Source organism: Prinia subflava, chromosome 1, assembly GCF_021018805.1.
Source record: "Prinia subflava isolate CZ2003 ecotype Zambia chromosome 1, Cam_Psub_1.2, whole genome shotgun sequence".
Taxonomy (NCBI): Eukaryota; Metazoa; Chordata; class Aves; order Passeriformes; family Cisticolidae; genus Prinia; species Prinia subflava.
Genome location: NC_086247.1, coordinates 117,330,097 through 117,350,965, shown reverse-complemented (window position 1 = coordinate 117,350,965; position 20,869 = coordinate 117,330,097). Strand labels below are relative to the sequence as shown.

General features: G+C 37.8%; 1 protein-coding gene across 1 annotated transcript in view; it reads left to right on the top strand.

Moving 5' to 3' along the window:
* Positions 1 to 256: 256 nt before the first annotated feature.
* The window catches only part of KCNH8 (potassium voltage-gated channel subfamily H member 8), a 186,389-nt gene continuing 165,776 nt past the window's right edge, over positions 257 to 20,869 (top strand). Inside the window, exon 1 of the mRNA XM_063409196.1 lies at positions 257 to 332. Within this exon, the coding sequence (XP_063265266.1) occupies positions 257 to 332 (76 nt within the window). The remainder of the gene's footprint in view (positions 333 to 20,869) is intronic.

Below are 20,869 nucleotides of genomic sequence, written 5' to 3'. Positions count from 1 at the left end.
GGGAGGGGGAGCGGGCTCTGCCGGCCGGGCGCGGCTCGCACCTGTGCGGGCTCCGGGCGGGAGCGCTCTGCGGGCCGGGGCTGACGAGCGGGGGCTCCCGGCGCCGGAGGCGGCGCGGCGGCATCCCCAGCCTCCTTCTCCTCCCCGTCCCTCCGCCTCCTCCCTCCCCGCCTTCCCCCGGGCGCCCTCAGCACTTTCTTCTCGAACCACCCTCGTAGACAAACTTTGATGGGGAACCTCGCACCGCGCTGGAAAAATGCCGGTTATGAAGGGATTACTGGCACCCCAGAACACCTTCCTCGACACCATCGCCACCCGGTTTGACGGCACACGTGAGTCCGGGCCGGGGCTCCGGGCTCCCGGAGAAGGGGATACACGGGGGCCATTGCGCGTACGGGGGGAGCTTCCCCTTCCCTCCCCTCCTCCCCCCGTGGGTTTCCCTGCTACCAGAAACCGGCAGTGAGGGAGGAGGAGGAGGCGAGGGAGCTCCCAGCCTCTCCGGTTCTCCTGCCTGGCTTCTCCCCAGCTTCGCAGGCGAGGAGGTCCCCTCCGTCTTCGATCCCCCGCGGGGAGGCTCCGAGGGGGCTGAAGCCCGGCTCCCTGCGGGAAAGTTGTGCGCTGGACTGGGGCTTGCCCCGGGCAGCCGAGAGACCGCCAGGGAAAGGCACGCTCAGAGCCTGGGCAGGGCTTTGGTAGAAGGCTTAGGGAATTCTTTTTCTTAAGCACCCTAGCCTTGAGTGGGGTAGGAGATCTCCCTCAAAGCTGAATTTCTGTAAGCAGTGACAGCGGCTGCTGCAGGGCGTTGGCGAAGCAGGCAGGCGGAGAGCACGGCCGTGGCGCCGGCAGGGGCGGCCCGGTTGTAGCCCCACGGACAGGTCCCGGCCCGGCTGCAGCCCCACGGACAGGTCCCGGCCCGGCTGCAGCCCCACGGACAGGTCCCGGCCCGGCTGCAGCACCACGGACAGGTCCCGGCCCGGCTGCAGCCCCACGGACAGGTCCCGGTCCGGCTGCAGCCCCACGGACAGGTCCCGGCCCGGCTGCAGCACCACGGACAGGTCCCGGCCCGGGCTCCGCTCCTCTCCTCCGTCCCCGGCAGCGCTGCCTGCCCCGGCGCGGCGGGCGTGAGGGAGCACCGCCTGTGCCTCGACTTTCTTCTTTAATGGGGCTCGGGCATACTAAAGCAAATAAAAGGAGCGGGGAGATAGCTGATTTGGGCCAAAACGGACTGCTCTCCCTTTAATTCCCTTTTAAGAAATCTAGACATCAATAGCAGAGAATAATTAAACTCAGGTTTGAGTTGCTGTTAACTGTTTCTTGAGTGAAAACATTGCAATTTGAATTGGATTGATGTCTTCTGATTGAGTATTGGCATTTCCTCCATGGTTCAATTACTGTGTGATTAAGACAACTGAACTGTGATTACCGAATCAGTAAGTTGTAAAAGGTCGGGAAAATAATGCAGGCACAGAGATCAATTGCAGAGAAGCACAGAATTATAACTGCTCTGCTACTCTGAGGATAGCCAGATAATTATGATCCAGTGTTGTGTGTAACTGATAGTTCACTATAAAGCAATCTCTCATAAGATTACTTAGATGTACCTTTAAACTCCTTTGACTACAGAACTCAAAGTCCTTTCCCCCCATTCTCCAACCTTTTATTTCTACAAAGTGTGTGAGTACTATTTACTGCATATTGAAGCGTGCGGCTCTTAGAGTTTTGTTGCTGATACTGCCATTTGCCAGAAAAGCAGTTCTTCCCTTTGTGCTCAGGACCCTCCCCCTTCACAATGGTTTCCTTTGAAAGGACGGTGCTCACAGCCTGTGACCTGTACACACAAACATTTCATATATTCTACACTGTTCTTCAAAGATTCAGTTTAGCAAGCAACATAAGTAATGACATCCAGGTCTCTTATTAAATAAAACACCAGAAAAATGTCTAATCCCCATCTTCTCAGTGACACCAACAGGCAAGTGTGGTAGAAAGCTTATTTCTTAGCTGGATTCTATACCCAAATTGAGCTACCTTTTTAAGCTAATGATTTTACTGACCTTCATGAAGTGAAAGACTGACCTTTTCTTAAACAAAAAACAGACCCCAGTCTCTTACACTGAAATTTAATGCTAACAACTCATCTACTTTTTCCTGGGATATAATTGAAAAAGAATGTAATTATGTGTTCAAGTTCACCAGAAAGTACAGCTCATTATCTATTTATTATAGTCAGTGAAATATTTCTTGTTAGTTAGTTTTCCAGAATTTGGCTTTAATATTAAACAGGTGTATTTTAGAAGTTGTCATTATTATTCACATGAGAAATATTCCAAGACTTTCACACAGAAAGATGTTTTATTAACTACGTGGTCTTACATCTAGAAAAGCTTTGCAGGATGATACTATTCTATGGAAAACTGCTGGCATGTCTCTTAATATACAGAATAATATAACATCTCCTTTAGAGTGCTAGAGTAAAGTGATGAATCAACTTCATGTCATCTGAAACAAAGTTTCAGAAATAGAAAGTATTTCAGTTGAGAAACACCTCATCTGCTTTGTTGCTTTGGAAATGCAAAATTTAAATATAAAATTAATACTTCTTTAACAGGAAAAAAAATTCAAATAAAAAAGCGTAATTTTTCAAAATGTGTCAGATATACATATCTGACCATCAAGTAGAAAAATTAAAACCAAGTTTTTTTCATTTAAATTTCCTGTGTGGCTGGTATTCCTGAGCTTGCCCAGGTGGCAAAAAATAAAAGTAGTACCCATGGCTAATCCTAGCAAGAATCACTCCCATGTTTTACTAGTTTTACAGGGATACAGTCTGTGCTGAGAGTAGGATAGATACATGGCACTGATCCTGAGGTTATGTTTCACAGACTTTGACTTCTCACATGATGATATTTAAATATTAAAATACTGTCTCATGTCCAATTTTATTTGTTTGTTTTTTTGTTTTGTTTTGTGGGTTGTTTTGTTTTGTTTGTTTGTTTTAAATTTTTTTCCTCTTGTTTTAACATAGTCTGTAGTTAACAGACCTCTTTTCAGTTTAAGCCTCTGGGAAGGATATATTATGTTGTCATCAGTGATAGACTAATCCACCAATGCATCTTTAATCCAGAAGAGGGATAATTCTAATTCCGGGCAAAAGTGCAAGAAGGGATTCCAGATAATATTAGGAAATATGCTTTGCTTTGCACGGAATTTTCAAAATTTAATTTACAGAACTTTTTAAACTATACTATTGCAGTGATTTAGGTCTAATTAGCAGTTATAAACTATGCTATGAAATACTGCATATCTCAAAAAATGTATAAAACAAGTTCTTGGCAGGTTCTTCAGCTGCTCAGAATTCTCCCAGTAGAGATTTTATTTTTGCAGTATGTTATGCACAAGTATTTCTTACATATAAAACCAATAATATAATCTAAAGAAAGCAGTTAGATTAATTTTGGGGTTACTATTAGCTGTGCAGGAGATTGCAGAGGTATCCTGTAAATTTCCCACTGCCTGTGTTGCAGATGTGGAAGAGCAGCATTAAAGATTTGCTTCTCTGGACTCCCATGGCAGAGCTCTTGGCTCTGCCTATGTGCTGTTATACTGACACCTTCTTCCAACTCAAAAATATCTTTTGTGTTCCTGATATCTGAAGTTGATGGTTTCTCACAATGTTTCCTCCCCCCATCCAAAATGTAAGCCCCAAGTCATGCAAAGACTTTTTACCCCCTCTGTTAACATTGTGTTTATTGCCTATATGGAAAACAAGCCTAAGCATTTTCAAATGAGTGGTTTGCAGTTTAGGGGTTTTGGTTGGTTTATTTTTGTTTTGCTTTTTAGATTTTTGAGACAAAATAGCCTTTTCAAATGTGAAAATATTTCAAATATAAATCTGTAATTAACCCCATGACCAAATATTATGAAAATTAATGTCTGAAGTAAGTTATTTCACTTCAAGTTTTTGAATGGAAAATTTGCATATTTTTGCTTCTTAACCCTATTTAGATTAGGCAAAGCATTCAGAAATAGTTGCACGGTAGGAAATTATGTTCAATTGTTTTCATACACACATACATAAATATCCTGCATGCACTGTTTATTTATTTAAATAAATTAAATACACACCAAGGTGATTATTTCTGAAAATTTGTGAGACTTTCTCAGGGAGCAAAGTTAACAGCAAAGATTCAGACAACAGCCTTATTAATTTACATTTAAGAACAACAATTTTATGTATGGTTATACTATGAAATGACAGCTGAAGTTATATAATTATCTCCTGTCATATGTGATCAGATTCCAAATTAAGTGTGTACTTCACATTCTCATTGACAAATTTACACTATCCATCTAACCTGAAGATCAAGCTGAGTAAACTTCTTGCTCAGTGTCAGTGGTGATAATTTGTTAATTCTCTATTTGCTGAACAACTTCTACATTCAAATATATTTTCCAATTAAAATCGTGCTCAAGTACTAACAAAAGGATTTTTGCAGTTAAGCAGCAATTTTCATAAGTGTTTGGAGATTTTTTTCTTCCTGATAAAATGGAATCAGTTTTCTGATTGTTTTAGTTACCCTTAAGGTGTGATTGAAAGGTACCTGATGAGAACATTCAGATTTAAGCATACCAAATGTGATGTCAGCATACTTCTGCTGGCACTGTGGGTAGTGTCAGGTTGTCTCTTTTGCATCATTGTCAGCTGGTACAGAGCTGAAAGCCTTTGTATACAGTGATCTTTCCAGATTGCAGGGTCAGATTCCTCCCCCATTCTTTCCCAGCTACCCCCATCACTTGCTTTTCTGTCTCACAAACAAACTGGTGATGTCTGCTAAGTTGAGCCAAATGAACTAACACTTTCTGCAACTTTGTTGTCAAATTCTGTCTCATTCAGGGTGAATCCTATTCTCTCTACAGCAGTCAATGTGCTGCTTAATAGTATCATAGAAACTTTGAAAGCAGAAAAGTGCTTCTTGGCTGCCTAGGGGTTCTCCCTCAAGCAGGCTCAAGGAATTGCAGCAGTGTCAGATGTAGGGAAGCAATAACTGAGCTTCCAGGGGAAGGAAGCTTTGGATCTGACTCCAGGACCAGAATGATCCACCTTACAAAGACAAAATATGCTCCAATTTCAGTCTGGGAGCAGAGTGGCTGGAAAGTTGCCCAGCACAAAAGTACTTTGGGCTGCTGGGTGACAGCTGGCTGAACAAGAGCCAGTGTGTGCCCAGGTGGCCAAGAAGGCCACTGGCATCCTGGCCTGGATCTGGAATCGTGGGGCAGTAGGATAGCCCCCATCATAGCCCCATACACAGCACTGGTGAGGCTGCAGCTGGAGTACAGTGTCCAGTTCTGGGCCCCCCAATTCAGGAAGGACATGGAGGTGCTGGAGTGGGTACAGAGCAGAACAATTAAGCTGGTGAAGGGTCTGCAGAGAATGTCCTATGAGGAGCAGCTGAGGGAGCTGGGGTTGTTTAGCCTGGAGAAAAGGAGGCTCAGGGGAAACATTATCACTCTCCAGCACTGCTTAAAAGGAGGCTGTAGCCAGGTGGGGATTGGTCTCTTCTTCCAGGCAGCCAGTGACAGGATGAGAGGACAGAGTCTCAAGCCATCCTAGGGGAGGTTTAGGTTGGGCATTAGAAAGAAATTCTACACTATCCCTGGAGATGTGTAAGGAAAGACTGGACATGGCACTTGGTGTAAACATGGTGGTGTTCAGTCATAGGTTGGACTCGATGATCTCAGAGGTCTTTTCCAACTGAGTTGGTTCTGCAATTCTTTAAAATCCTGTGACCAAGGAATGGTGACTCAAGCTATGATAAGCACTGATCAAAGAGACTTCAAAGCAGTGACAGTGGAAAATCTGATGGTCTGCCAAACTGTCCGTCTGAAGGAATAAGGGCAGGGAAGTTGGTCTAGTTCTTTGTTGTAGAGATAAAGTGAGTTAGCCAGAGGAAAATTCCCAAAGATGCTTCTATTGTTGCTCCTATGTTAATGCAGAATTGTTTAGTACTTTTACTCATATCTTGAACAAGTAAATAATGTAGTGTTGTGAATTAATAATTTGTCACTGAAAAATATACAGTCAACACTGGAAAGAATATTGCCTGTTCTGAGCTCAGAGCCCCAAAAAATCAGACCTTGCCCATCTCTACTTTTCTCTGAAAGATGTGACCAGCACTGCACCTTGCTGTAGCTCCATTACTGAAAAGGGTAAATATGATTTTTTTTATGTAAACGAAGGATTGGATTTTGAAGCCTGTATTGTATTTTTGCTCTTTTCTGGAAGTAACCAAGTGGCTAGACTAGGCAGCTACCTAGAGAATCTTTTCCTCTTCTTTTGGCACAAGTTTCAGGGTGTAGAACTTCATAATTTAAGGTCAGTTTATCTGGTTATCTTTACTTTCAGTAGTTATAGTAACTTCTGATTTTGATTTGAGCTGAAATTGGACCTGAAAGATGGAATTGGAAGGGTTTCAAGGCATCTTAAAACATGTTTCTTAATTTTTGAGTTCTGATCCAAAAGATCTGATTGAAACAAACAAAAATATGTTGAGGTGTTATTTTTAATGTGCAACCACTTTAAAATCACAACAAATGGTCATTACTGTATGTTTTATTCAGTGTCCATGTTATTGCTAGAGAAAATACTGATATATTCACATTCTGGGGTTATGTTCTCTTATTTTTTTACTAGACAGAAATAAGACAGGATGATAATTCTGCAGGTCTTCCATTCAGAGTCTATATAATTCAATAATCACAATAATCTCAGATTAGTATTATAAAGTTGGACTAATAACACACATCATTACTTCACAAATAAACCCTGTATTTGAATTCAAAGCAAGTATTTGAGATTTAAGAGTTAAAATAGTCATTAAACGAGGGTTTTTTTTTCCTGAGTACAAAAGAATATTGTCTTCTGCTTTGTTTTTGTGTAGAAACCTGATACACAGTGCAGTGATCAAAACAAATCTGTATGTTTGAAGTTACATATATATGAATGAACGTATACTTTGTGTGAGTGGAAGAAATTTTTCAGTGTTTCTAAACCTTAGATGATTATCTGGATTGCCACTAGAGACTTTCTGTAAATGTCCCCTTTTTCCCTTCCCCAAATATATACCACTTTCTTATATGTTTACACATTTCAATGAGTAAATAGATTTATCCTGCAAACATATTTCTCTTATTGTTATCATCACATTTGTACATTCGACTTCTATTTTATCATTTTTTATTTTATTTGTGCAGGTAGCAATTTCACACACACTCCCAGTCTTTTTGGATGTAAAGGAAAGCTGCTCAAAGTATTTTTCAGGGCAATAAAGAATAGAAATAGAACAAAAACTCTGCCTCAAGTACATGTAGAAGTGTAACTAAATAGATGTACACAAATATTTTAAAAGAAATCAGGCAAGATATGGATTTACAGAGCATTCACTGCTCCCAGCACTATTTTGAGGAGTGAATTTTTGAAGGAAAGACAAGATTACACATGCTGTAGCCTGGAAAAGGTTAATAAAGGCAGTTGCTACAGCAGTTTTGCATTATCACAAGCAGGCTCACCTTACCTTGTGTTAAAGTGACTAAACCTAAAAAGCAGGTAAAGAACAACCTGCTCACAGAGTAATGTTGTTTCATGCCCACTCATTCTAAAAATAAATAAATAAGAAATAAGGAAAAAAGAAAGGATGGCAAGGGAAGGAGGGAGGGGGGGGGAAGGGGAGGCTGAGCAAGATAAAGAAACAAGCAAAACATTCTCGAATCTCAGAGAGCAGAGAGACTTCCTTAACAGTAAAAAAAAAAATTCTTCTTTTGGACTTTATCTTGCCAAGAGCTGCTGGCTCCTTCTGTTTTCTGGGACTGATAGTAGTATTCAAAGACTTTGGAACAGGTGTTGTTCTTAAAATACTAGTGCATTCAGCATTGAACTTGACATTAAATAATGTCTGAGCATCCTAAAGCTTAATGCTGGCTGTCAATCATTTCATTTCAAGGACAGCTGAAGACAATTGTGTTATGAAGAAATATGTTGTCTTCCCTGTTGATCTTTTGAAGAGAAAACAGCTTCCAGAGTGCCAGCACTCAATTCACTTTCTCCTCAGGCCTTACTTCTGATGACTAGGAGTCTAGGATATTTTGGTTTTTTTCTCTTTTTTAAACCAATAGAAATACAGAAGGATTCATCTGAGCAGAATAGACCTGAAATTCATTGTTACAGCTTTTTTCAGTGGCCTTTTCTTTTTGCCTTCCATCTCACTCAATAGCTAGTTATGATATGTGACTAGGCATCTTATTCCTAAAGTACGAAAGGGAACTCTGAGCTGGTCCTTTCATCATTTATTCGATGTTTAGAATGAGAAAATTGTCTTCGGATAAATAGCTTGATTTTCTTTTCCCCCTAAATATCAGATAACTCCTGGACCAGTGATGAGTGTGTTTTTGCATAAGTTCTGCCTTTCTTCACATTTTACTTAAGAATTTCTCATAATTTAATTTAGGAATTTCTCACAATTTAATTTAGGAATTTATAGTGATAGGAAAAACAATGGGGAAACTGTTTATTTATTATTGTTTTAGAGGAAAATGTTTTTTTCAAAAAAACCCTAGCCTTCTTTGTGGAAGATCAAAAGGACTTTTTGGAGACTAAAAAGACTTCAAAAGTCAATTATAATCACAGTATATCAGTGATAAGCTGTTTCTTCTTTTTTTTTTGTGTGTTTTTTTTAATGATTGAAATCCAAATACACAATATTTTAATCCACATATTTTTCTTTAATATATATCTGGATTATTTTTGTGAGATGATAAGATATTCACTGTATTTTTTAAACTGGGTTGTTTCTTTATTGCATTGAAAGATCTTAGGTTTGGAATTTGGACTTAACATTTTCTTTATTTCACTTCCAGAACAGTGGGAAGAAAAATGCACCTCATAAAACCTGTAGTTATAGAATTATATGTTAGGGATTTAAATAATTAAGTGTTCAATGTAGAAAAGAATAGTTAATAAATATTAATGAAAGGTCTTGAGCTACACATTTGCCAAGATTAAGGAAAACTAACAGGATCACTAATTTACAGAGGAATATATATAGCTATAAGTTGTGTCTGCTTCAGGGCTGTAAAAGTTGGGTGACAGCATGGGAGGAAAAAGGTGGGAGAATAGTGTGATTGTGCACTATATTTTGAGGGCCTTTCAAGGTCTTACTGTAAATTAGTGTTTGGGATTTCTAAAACATGGTTTTAACAACCCTCTTTGAAGCAGAACTATGACTAAGTTATCTTCTCTAGTCGAGCTCAAGAGTTGTTCCTGCATTGGAAACAGAAACCAGGATGCATTAGAAATCCTGACTGTCTTTACTACCTCTTTGTATTTTTACAGGAATATTTACCCAAAGCTGTTTGGTTTGGTTTTTTTTTTTTTTTTTTAGTTGATGTACATGAGATGTTTAGAGTGACTATTAAGAGTGACACTTATTAGGAGTGACTCTGCTGACGCTGCCTTGCAGAGCATGTACCAAGAGTGGTTAGAGCAAGGCATGGTCCATGGACCTGTTGCCAACTTCCTGCCTGGAATTAGGCAGGTGATGTTCTTCCATTGTACTACACTGAGCACTTTCCCTAAGGAAAGGGGTGGAAGGCTTGGCCACCAACATCAGTCGTGTGAGCTCACTTCAGTGCAGTGTGAGACCACAGACAGGATTCAGCCTGTACACTCTTACAGGTGTGCCAAAACTTGTGGTAGTTAAAGCATACCTCCAGATTTTCTTCTGGTGGGGTGGAGGTTTTCATCCAACTATTTTCAATTCCCTGTAAAAACATGACATTTCCCCCTCTGAATGAGTGGGCTTTTTTTCTTCAAATTCATTAGCAATTACAGTTAATTATTAATTAACTTATTTTTGTACCTGCAGAGAGTAGCCGCAAGTGATGTCTGAATTTTGAAAAAGCAGTCTTTTATCCTTTAAGATGTATTAAGAACCTTTTAAAACCCCAGATTATAAGCAACCTTAAACACAAAATTGATTATTTTTTTTTTAATTTACTTACAGAATGAACCAGAGTGGTGATTGATTTTTAGACGTAAGGGATAGTCTTGGGTTGTAAAGTGTACAAGTGATCTTTGGCCAAGAAAGAAAAAAAGGAGGGAGCAGCTGTGAATAAGCAGAGATGGATTGACTGATGGGATTGCTGAGTGAGCAGCAGGTATTGCTTCGGAAGGAACCAAATACTTCCCCACGCTGCTGATCGATCCCTGCAGCAGAGGCAGGGATCAACAACAGTCAGGATGGACAGGTGGGAATTACTGCAGACATTTAAACACATCAGTGATAGTTCTTATATAAATAAAACAGGCAGGTGTTGAACTGTGTTCATACTACTGTCAGCAGGATCCAGATGGGGATTTGGGATTTTGGTTCCAATTACAACTCAGTGTTAATCATCAAATTAGATAGTGGGAGCAGTAACTCTTGGGGAAATGCAGAGACTTTGCTGCCTGCATCTAGTTGAAGCTATCTGAATTGCAGTTTTTCCCTGCTTTTGTCCTGATTAAATAAGACAATTATATATCAAAGATGTGCTTCCTTTTGCCACCAACAGTATTTTCAGAAAAGCAATTACCTATCTGGACATTTCAACACTTTATATTTCAAATATGTTTATAAATAGAGAAACATATATGGAGGTGATTACCTGCTTTAATTACAGCAGAAATCATGTTTCAGATATGATTTAATAGTTCATTTATTAATTTTTCTGCTGATGTGTGTCTCCTGGGAATGGTTGCTTGAACTGTCAGGGGAGCTGCAGGCCTTCTGTTTGTGTCTTTTGTGGTGAATAATTGTAATGTTGCTAATTTCTGCTGGGTTTTTTGTGGATATGCTTTTTTAAACATAAATAATCACAACCTGATATTGTATCAATCCCACCTGGAATATATCAAATTACTGGAGCAATAACATCATATAAATAGGTATGTTCACTCAAAGAAAAAGGTGGAAATAAAAACAGACACTCTGTGCAACAGTAAGTAAGATGTGAAGTACAGGTAAACATTTCAACTCAATCTCACAAATGATGAGCATGAGGAGTGTCTCTTCCTGGGAAGCAGCAGACTAAATTCTAAATAAATAAATAAATGAAATAATCTCAAATTATAGTAATTATTTTGCAGTTTAGCTTTATTCTTCATTTTAAAACAAGTTTCCCCTTTTTGCATTCAGTACAGGCGAGGTTCTCTTACTGAAAGGAAGACAAAGACCAGAAAGCCCAATAGTAGAAACACTGTGTGACCCACACCATGATGGATGGATCTTAATAAGCTGAGTTTTAGGAGCTGAGTGAAATAATTACAAGTAAAGCTAAGAGGTTAGAATTAATTGGAAGAATATTATTAGGTTTTTCCCCAGCCTGATACGGTTGATATGTCAGTTTATATGAACTGTCATTGAAAATAATGCTTCTAGGTGCTCTATTAAAGGTTATGAGACATCTTATGACTCCTTTACATATTCTGTTTTATGCTGGTATGACTTTCTAAGAGAAGCAAGAATGAAGAAAGAGGAAGAATTTTTTTACATTTATAGCATGAAGGCATTCTAAACTTTTTGATGCTCACAAGTCTATGAAATTGATTGTTTATATTTAATTAAGATATACATAATTATTTATTCAATGAATTATTTTTCTAAAGTGAAGTTAATGAGAAAGAATGCTTGCAAAAGTGTTTCTTAGTTTGATAGTAGCTGGTTTTCTAGCTATTAAATTTTGACATATTCTTGAGCTGAGAACAGTGATTTTATTTAATCTGTTTTAATGCTTAGAGAATTGTAGCAATTTGCACAGCACTTGAATATTTGAACTTGATGTTCATTTATCATGGCTAATTCATGGCTTCCAGAGAGAGTCTGTGAATGGCACAATAAATTAAATGTAATAACAGAACAGTTTGCTCCTGAAAGCAGGTGTTTCCTGATAGGTTTTTCAGGCTTAGCAAGCAAAGTTTGTGGCAACAAAATAATGCAGGGAGTGTTCCAATAGTTTGGCTGTGCAAAAAACCCTGAATTGTTCCTTTTTGACAGACCAGTGTTTTCTTTGGCACATAAGACAATGCTGTCTTAGGCCACATGACACGGAATATCTCTGGAGCTGGTGATGAATATTTGGATATATCTTCCAGCCAGGCTCAGTCCAGCTGCAGGGCTTGCTCTTCTGCTGCAGGGATCACAAATACTTCTCTTGATCTGGGAAACTCTTTTGCAGATAAGTCCTTGAATAACAAATCAAGTATCAGAGTTGGCATCTACATAAACAGTGTGGACACCTGACAGGAAAGGGTCTAAATTATGGCACTGTCTGACTGTCACAGGCCTGTGTGCTGGGATTATGAGGCAAGAGTCAAGAGCTGTTCTCTGTATTAGCAAGAAAGTAAAAAAGTTCCCAGAAATAAATCAAATTTTCCACAGAAATTTAATTTCTTTCTGATAGCACTGCTGTTCCACACTAAGGGGCAAGTTTGTACACTTGTTAAATCCTCAATAGTTCCTACAGGATTTTATATTTGCACTTAAAATCAAGCTTATGATATTATTACAGAAAACAAACCAAAACATATTTCTGAAGCAAAAAAATTATCCTCAGTTTTTAATTATCTGAAATTTTGGATCAATCCTGAAATTTTGTCAAGTTTTAAGCTTTAGAAGCAATTTTCAGTAGCCTCTTATATTTTGTTACTCAAGTGATGTCATGATGAACAAAATAATTTCAAGATCTCTTGTAGCATCTAGGTAGTTCTATTGTTAAAATATAGTGCTAAAGAACATAATAACTACAGAAGAGAAATAGGGAAGAGAAATAGAGGAGTAAGAAAAGTGAAGATTGTATATTTTCAGAAGTGCAAATGACTATGAGAGTTACAGGTACAAGACTTCCACCACTAAACTCCACCCTTGCACCTTGTCTATCCCATTCTTGTTGTGAAGGGGACACGTTTCACATCCTTAATCTTTCCAGCATAATTACTTTATATGAATGGATTGTTGCACATGAGAAGCATATTTCCATCCTTACCCTGTGCTTCCAAAATTACTCTTATAAAATGATATCCTGACAAGACCAGACTAGCTGGAAATGTTAAATTTGTCTGAAACTATACTGATGACAAATAGGAAGGAAAAAAGCATGGCACTAGACAGTCTAGGCCACAGAAACACATCTTGTATTAGAAACAGAAAATATCTCACTTTTTCTAATCTTGTAATGTTCTCAATCACAGACTTGGAAGAAATGAAGAGGATTTTTCATGACATGGCATTTGTAACAACCTACACTATGATGAAACAGCATGTCTATAAAGAGCAATTCTATCTTTACTTGCAATGCCTGTCTTTCAGAATGTTAATGCTCAGTCAGCAAGACAAAAGCTTTTCATATAAATGTGGTTTTAAATGTCCAGGAAGAAAAAGTGTTCCTCTACAAGTGTACTCTACTTTCCAAAAAGTTGTTCTAATGACACAGCTTTCACATAGTTTTCAGAACAAAATCATAAAGCAAATTGCATAAATGTTTAAAAAGAGAAAAAAAAAGCCGAAAAATAAAAGAGGAACCCAAACAAACTTACATGTGGGAAAAGGTGTCAATAATAAATTTATGTGTTTTATCACATTGATACATTTTTATGTCAGAACTTCAGGATTGCAATATTGGGAAGCATCAAAACCAGAATGGCTTTTACTGGTATTAACCACATTTTCTGAGGGACAGCTGAATTTGCTTTCCATTTACTGAAAGTAAAAATAGAACTACTATGAATACTCTAAGGTGTCATGGTGTGTTTTCCTGCTTTCTAAAGCATTAAGAACCTCCTGGCACTTCAACCAAATGCAGTTATTTGTTTCTTCAGTGTAGTATCTTTTCCAATTCCTTCCATTCCAACTGGATACCAGCAACCCAATCCGACTTTCTCCTGAGACAGTTCCTGACCCAGCTCAGATCAGTTGGAAAATTTCTTTTGCCAAGAATGAGAGAGCTGTCTTTGAAGTGTGGGGACATTCAGTTGCTTCCTCATTCACCAGACTAACAGTAAAAGTACTGGGAGTTTTTTATTTCCATAAATAATACATAGGTTCCATACTGTTTTGTGAGAACAACAGCACAAGCCCATGTTCTTCTCTATAATTAAATATAAAATCAGTGATGAGAAATGAAAACCTTTAGACCTTAGCCCTGGACTGGTCACTTTTAATATGCAGTGAACACGGTACCAATTCAAATGGACATCTAGCAAATTTCTTTGGAAAGTCCTTTTCTCTTTGTTTTTTTAACTAATAATTTTTGTTTCCTATTTTCACAAAGTGATGAAATTATAACATTTAATGTTTTCTAAAGTATCGGATAAAAAAAAATCTCTTCAGCTCTTGCAAGTATATGAAAGGCGTAAAAAATGATTCTGTGTGCCAAAGAATCCTTGTTTACCCTTACAGCTGAGCTGCTGTATGAATATTCTGTAATCCAATACAGTCAAGCTGACACTGAAATTTTGTGCAAATGGGGCACATGTAATTTCTCTCCTGGCTGTTTTATAAAGCCTATTGTATCTCCTTTTCCCTGATAAATATTGCTGAAAATAAGCAGGGGATTTAGTGTTGAGAAGAGAAGAGATGGGGGAGAGGAATCTGAGGTGTATGGGAAACAGAGTCACTTAAGTCCTGTTTGCTTTATTACAAAAAGCAACAGTACATTAAAACTTTTCTGAGAGATTCAGCAAGCATGGGCAATCCATAGCAGTTCAAATATCACCCTTTATAACACTCTGAAATAGACACCTATCTGATTCTGTATTGAAGCTTTCCAATTTAAGGCTTTTTTTGCTTCAGTAACCTAAAATAAATGAGGTACATTAAATCTGAGCCTATTGCTGTGAGGGAGAAAATAAATCAGTTGAAATGCTCAGAAGATAGTCACAAATGCTATTTGTCCTTCTTTCTATTTTAGGAGGTTTTTTCAGCACTGAATACCTCTGAAAGGGATGGTGAATGTGGCACTATTTTTCTTTCCTTAACTAGTTCAAGTTATTTGCAGAATGGAGTACAGGAAAGTGCTTTGCTTTCTTTTGTCTGCAGAGGGAATCTTGCATTCCTAATCTTTAGTGCTTCTTGGATGCACTCTAATTAGAGGTCTAAAATAGATCGTATAGCTCCCTTTCATAACTGCATAAAACTTATAAGAATCTCATAATAGCTCCTCTCAAATCTCTCACATCTGGAAATAGTGAAACCAATTATATTTGAGAGTTGCCTTTTTCTGCTTTTATGGAAGGATCTTGTGTAACACCCTGAGAATCACACCTCTTGAGAAAACTGATGCAGCAAGTGAAAGAGTGGTCAAAAAGCAGAGCCACCTAGTTTTTTTGTCTTGCATTTTTTTTTCCATGCAACCAGATTTGAGCTAATTTCATCAATAGAAATTACTGTCTAAGTGGCATAATTTATTTGCTTGAAACAATTTAGAAATAAATGGCACTTAAATGAGTTTTCTAGCAACATTTATTTTTACACTGTTTCAGCTAAATCGTGTATTAGCACACAAAATGAGGCAGCTGGAGATAGTTCTGACACTTGAGAAAAGACCCAAATTTATAGCCATAAATTTAACCCATCTGGGTATGAAGAATATTATTTTAGATGTGTGATGTCAGTAGTAGTTCTAGTATGCACATAATGTATTTTCTGATAATTAAACCATTATTTGAGAATATATTTCATTATTTAATATCTCTAATATTACTGAATACAGTTTTGGTTTTGCCTAAAAAATTACTTGAATGTCAACTTAGCTGGTTTTGTTATTAGAATCAAAGTCTGGTTACTCTTTGTTTGGGTTTTTAAAATACTAATATAATCCCTAATGTAATGACCAATGAATCACACATTGCAAGATACTCTTAATCTTTCATGCAGTCTTTTGTGGTTTTCCCCATGAAAACAATTTCTTCCTAAAATAGCGATATTATCTGGTGTGCAGTGTCTGAACATCATGTACTTAGTATGTTCTCTGTTGTTCTGTGCAATGTAAAAATGATATCAAAGTAGCTTCCATATAAACTGAACCATTGATTTATAACATTTTATGTCATTAAGTATTTCAAAATAGTCTTATCCACTGTTAGGAAGAGTTATGAAGTTATACATTTATAACACAAAAACCAGCAGAACAGAAATATTAATTTTAAATATTCCTTCAGAATCAATGATTGTAAAATGCCAGAGTTTTATCCTTAACTATGAAAAATAGGAGAGTTTGGTTGCCTTGGCCTGCATTCATATTTCCACATGTAGAAATGGGTAATAAGAAACGAGCAACCCCTAACAGATCTCAAAATACAGATACAAAATTATTTTATGTATAATCATCCATGTCTGATGAGTCAGTATGTTATATATAGCTTCTAGTGCATTATTTTTTATAAGTGACTTCATTCTTGGAAACATAATTTTCAGATAAGTCTAAGGAATTAAGTCAATTTTAAACTAAAATTTGAAACTTCTGGAGGACCAAATGTTTCAGTGTCTTTATTAGGAACACACTTTCTAAATGGATTGCCAGACATAGGAAAGGGACAGGCAGGTCCAGATGGTGTTTTCACCATCTGAAAAGTGTCCTTCTCTCCACTGATTAGAGAAGTAAAGAATAAAAGCCTGAAATTTGACAAGACAAAAGGGACCACTAGTGGTCTTTTGTTCCTGTGTTTAAATGGCCATACAAGTCACAGCTATGCAGTTCAATCCTTGAAGAATATTGATTATTTTAAATAAATGAATTTAAAATAGATTTGTATATATATATAGAACAAGTTCTAATTGCTGCAGTGATTGAATTTAAATCGGTTCAGAGATAAAATTTCTTTCTGACAAACCTAATTAGTGTTGATATTTGAACTTAAGTCTACTGGTTGTATTTCTTGTCAATAGTAGGTTACATCTGCAGAGCAATGTACTGAAAGCTGTGTGCCAAATTAAAACTGGGAATGGTATTTCACAGGGTTGCTCTGATTCTACTCTAGGTCTGAATTTGATTCTGTTTTCAGTGGAGCTAAATTTCAAATTAAAACCCCTGTATTACCCTTGGCTTTCAGTGCAGAGGTAAATAGAGTAGGTGCAGAAAGAGATGAACGTGAGAAGCTGCCCACTCCAGGTTACAAGGAATCATAGTGAGTGACTGGGTTGTTGTTTGCCACTTACCTCATGTTAGTTCATAATACTGTAGGTCTTTGGGAGATTACTGTGGAACAGAGCAGTCCTGTAACAATGCTTCACGTAGTAATAATCAGGGAAAATCCCTCGCTCCCAGTAAACAGGAGGAGCTCTGTGCACCCACCAAACCATAAGCCTTTTCAGAGTAAGCCTCTCAGGCTGGAAATGCTGGCTGCTTGCCACTGTGTGCTGCCCTTCACTCAGGGGAGTGAAGTTCTTCAGGAACTTGCAAGCCCAGACTTCAAAAAGGAAAGAGGGCTGAAAATGTCACTCCATGGATCAGACCTTTCACAGGTAGAATATTTTCCATGGGAGTGTTATCCTCATCTCTCTTGGTACTGCTTGCAGCAGTGCAAGGTGTTTTATTGCATAATGGAAAACACACAGGCAGCAGGTTCGTACAAAGTATTTGATGTTTGTGCTTTGTAACATTATTATTAATTTAATTCAAACTAACATACATCATTGCTGCTTGTTTGCATTAAAAATGAGGTGTGGTCTGAATAGTTTGTAACGGTGGGGTTGGAACTTTAAGGTCCTTTTGAACCTTAATCATTCTATGATTCTAATAGGTCTCCTATACGTCCTTTAATTTAGATAAAACCTGTATGTATGACCCCTGTATGGTATTTGTGGAGTGTTTCACATTTGCTGGATGCATTGCACCACCCAAGGTGACCTGCTAGTTCCATGCAGTCTGTGAGACAGGTGGAGCAGGCATGGAGACCTGGTCTGGAATGGCTGGAAGCATCACTGACACTGTGCATGGTGTCCTGTAACAATGCCAGATCCAGTGAGACCACAGTAATATGCACAGTAGATTGCATTTCTGCAGTTTTCTGAAGGTGACAATCCACTTGTTGTATTGGTGGTCTGTCCCTCAGGAAAGGCTTTGTCCACTATTTCTGGATGTCCCATGGTCATGTTTTCTATCTTGCTCCTTCAGAAGTAAGTCCATGGTGTGTATTGCACAAAAAAATTGAATTCTTTCCAGGTAGGAAGACTGAATGTGTATGAGGGTAAATCAAATTAAGATACCTGATAGTTCTAGGGTTGAGTAGAAAGGTAGCATTTTGGATGCTTTAAGTAATACTTTCATTCTGGCTCTTGAGGCAGTTACAAGGCTGAGTAAATAACAAAATTCCCTAAATCAATTTTCTTCCATCCTTGAAATGAGACATCATGTACACATAACTTGTGAGGGAGCTCTGGAGAATATTTAATGCTTTTAAAACATCTTGAAGACGTGAGATGATCTGCAAATATTGGCTATCATTCCTTAATTACTAAGAAATTATTCATTTCCTGAATCTATTAACACTGTTAATTATTTTATCTTTTGGTTACTGCTTTGACTGTTTTTTAAAAAAAAATGATACCAAATTTTCTTCTTTTCTGTGTGTGAATGCTCCACACCCACTTTCTAGTAGAAAGAGCGACGCATAGGTGGCAGAGATCAAGGAAATGAATAGCTGGAAGACCAAAGCTTCTATTTGCTAAACACTGTTTGGTCTTAAGCCAAAAATGTATATATGTTACTCTTTCAGAGATTCATTGTAGAGAAATGCTACCATCATGATAGTAGCATTAGAATGCCTGTTCATGGAATTTTCATTTTCTTCCCTTCCTGGAGGTCTTGGTTTGGTTTGGTTTTCTTTTACATCTATTTCATACTATTCATTGTATTTTTCCATTTTTATAATGCCTCTTTTGCTTCCCCACAGAGTCTGGGTGCACATGGGCAGTGAAGAGCATGACCACAAATGCCCTCCTCTGTGGCCCTCATCCCTGCCAGCTGCACAGCTGGCTGTCACTCCAGCTGTTGTTCAGTTATCACATCCACTACGCTTTTTAGGAAGACTTAATTGTTTACTGGCTGATAAAGAAGTGTACTTGACCCTGCTGACTCCCCATGTTGTAGGCCAGGGATGAGTTTCATCTCCTTTTTTGTGAGTTATATGAGTTTTTGCAGATCCATTCTTAAACTGTGTATAAATCACAGGAGTGGTGGCACTTTATCTTAATATATTCTTTAAAATTTCACCAAAAATAGTCTTTGAAACATATAAAAACAAGGTCATATGTAATCTTAGCAAGAAAAATGTCTTCTGAATTGTAAAGTAAATATTTTGTGGGGATAAATTGCAAAAGTTCACTTTTATTTAAATCTTAACCTTTAAACCCTCAGAGGAAGGAAAAGAATCTACAAGACACTATAACTCAGCAATAGCTTACCGGTCAGACTGAAATATTTAAAAAACCTATGTGCAGCCAAAAATATATATATAGTAAATGATGAATGGTGAATCTTAAAGCAGATTTTTATTTGCAAGACGATAGGAGAAAAAAATCCTTTTCTTTAAAAACAATATTATAAGACTTGTTTGCCATCCATTTTTAATAAGAGGTTTTCATGTTATGTGATGCAGTTTGTGCTGTTTCTTGAACAGTTTCATACAGACTTTCAGATCAGGATGTGCCATAAATATCAGTGTATAAATAATCTATCATTATACAGACATTTCATAAATAATATATGTCTGTGAAAAGAATGAGCAAGCATAACTTCTAAGGCAGCCTTTTGAAACATTGATAAATATATGCAACAAAATTTTGTAAAATTTATTTTCAAATTATAATAGCTACACACTGATGTATCAGATAATATCACATATGATTATGTCTTAGAGTCTTTCAACTCTGTTAAATAACATGGAGGTAACTGATTTTAGTAGAGAATAAGAAATGTTTAAATATCTTGCAGTATGCATGTCATTAAGTAGGCATGTATTACACTTTTATATAATCAATTGCAGTTACCAGCAAATGGTGTCTTGCCTAACTTCTGGTAAAATACTGAGGAAAACTGTGATTGTGACATATCTTAAAGGCATGCAGGGCTCCAATTGCTCCAACTGTTTATCACCACAGGATCATTCCTCTTCCTCTTCCATACGAGATTTGAGTGGTAGGTCAGATGTGCTTTTGAAAAGTGAAGTAACACTAGGCACCTTCTACTTTCCTGTACAGTCAGATTATCAATTTAAATTAATTATAGTGTAGAAAAAACACAACAAAATTTTCTTTTTATTAGTAGTTTTTAAATGCTAAAAGGAGTAACAAGAACCAGCAAAAAGTGAAATTACCCTTCTAAGTGTTTCCAAAAGCTGCTGCAAAAAAAATGTCCAGATGTACATGTGTCTCTTGAATGTAACAGTATTTCTCTACCAGACAGGGCTATGCCTGCAAAATGGTAGGGAGGGAGGGAACACTCATCTGGGATTGATTGCACTGAAAAGCACAGTGGAATCCTGCATTTTTAGGGGGGAAAAAAAAAAAAAAAAAAAAAAAAAAAGTGAGGCTCTGATTATTATGTCAGAGGACAAATCCTTAGCCTGTGTTCTGTGTCCCACTGGCTGGTTTTAAATTCTGCTCAGCCATTTGGTTCCTTTGATAAGTGGCCTTGTTATCACACTGACTTCTCTCACAAAGTTGTTTTTCTTTTTGTTCTTTATGCCTTATCATCACACCAAGTATCTTCCAGTCTTCTGTCTGTAGCGAGATTAAGAACAGGTTTTTCTATATGTATCAGATCCCAAGGGAAAGAGAACATC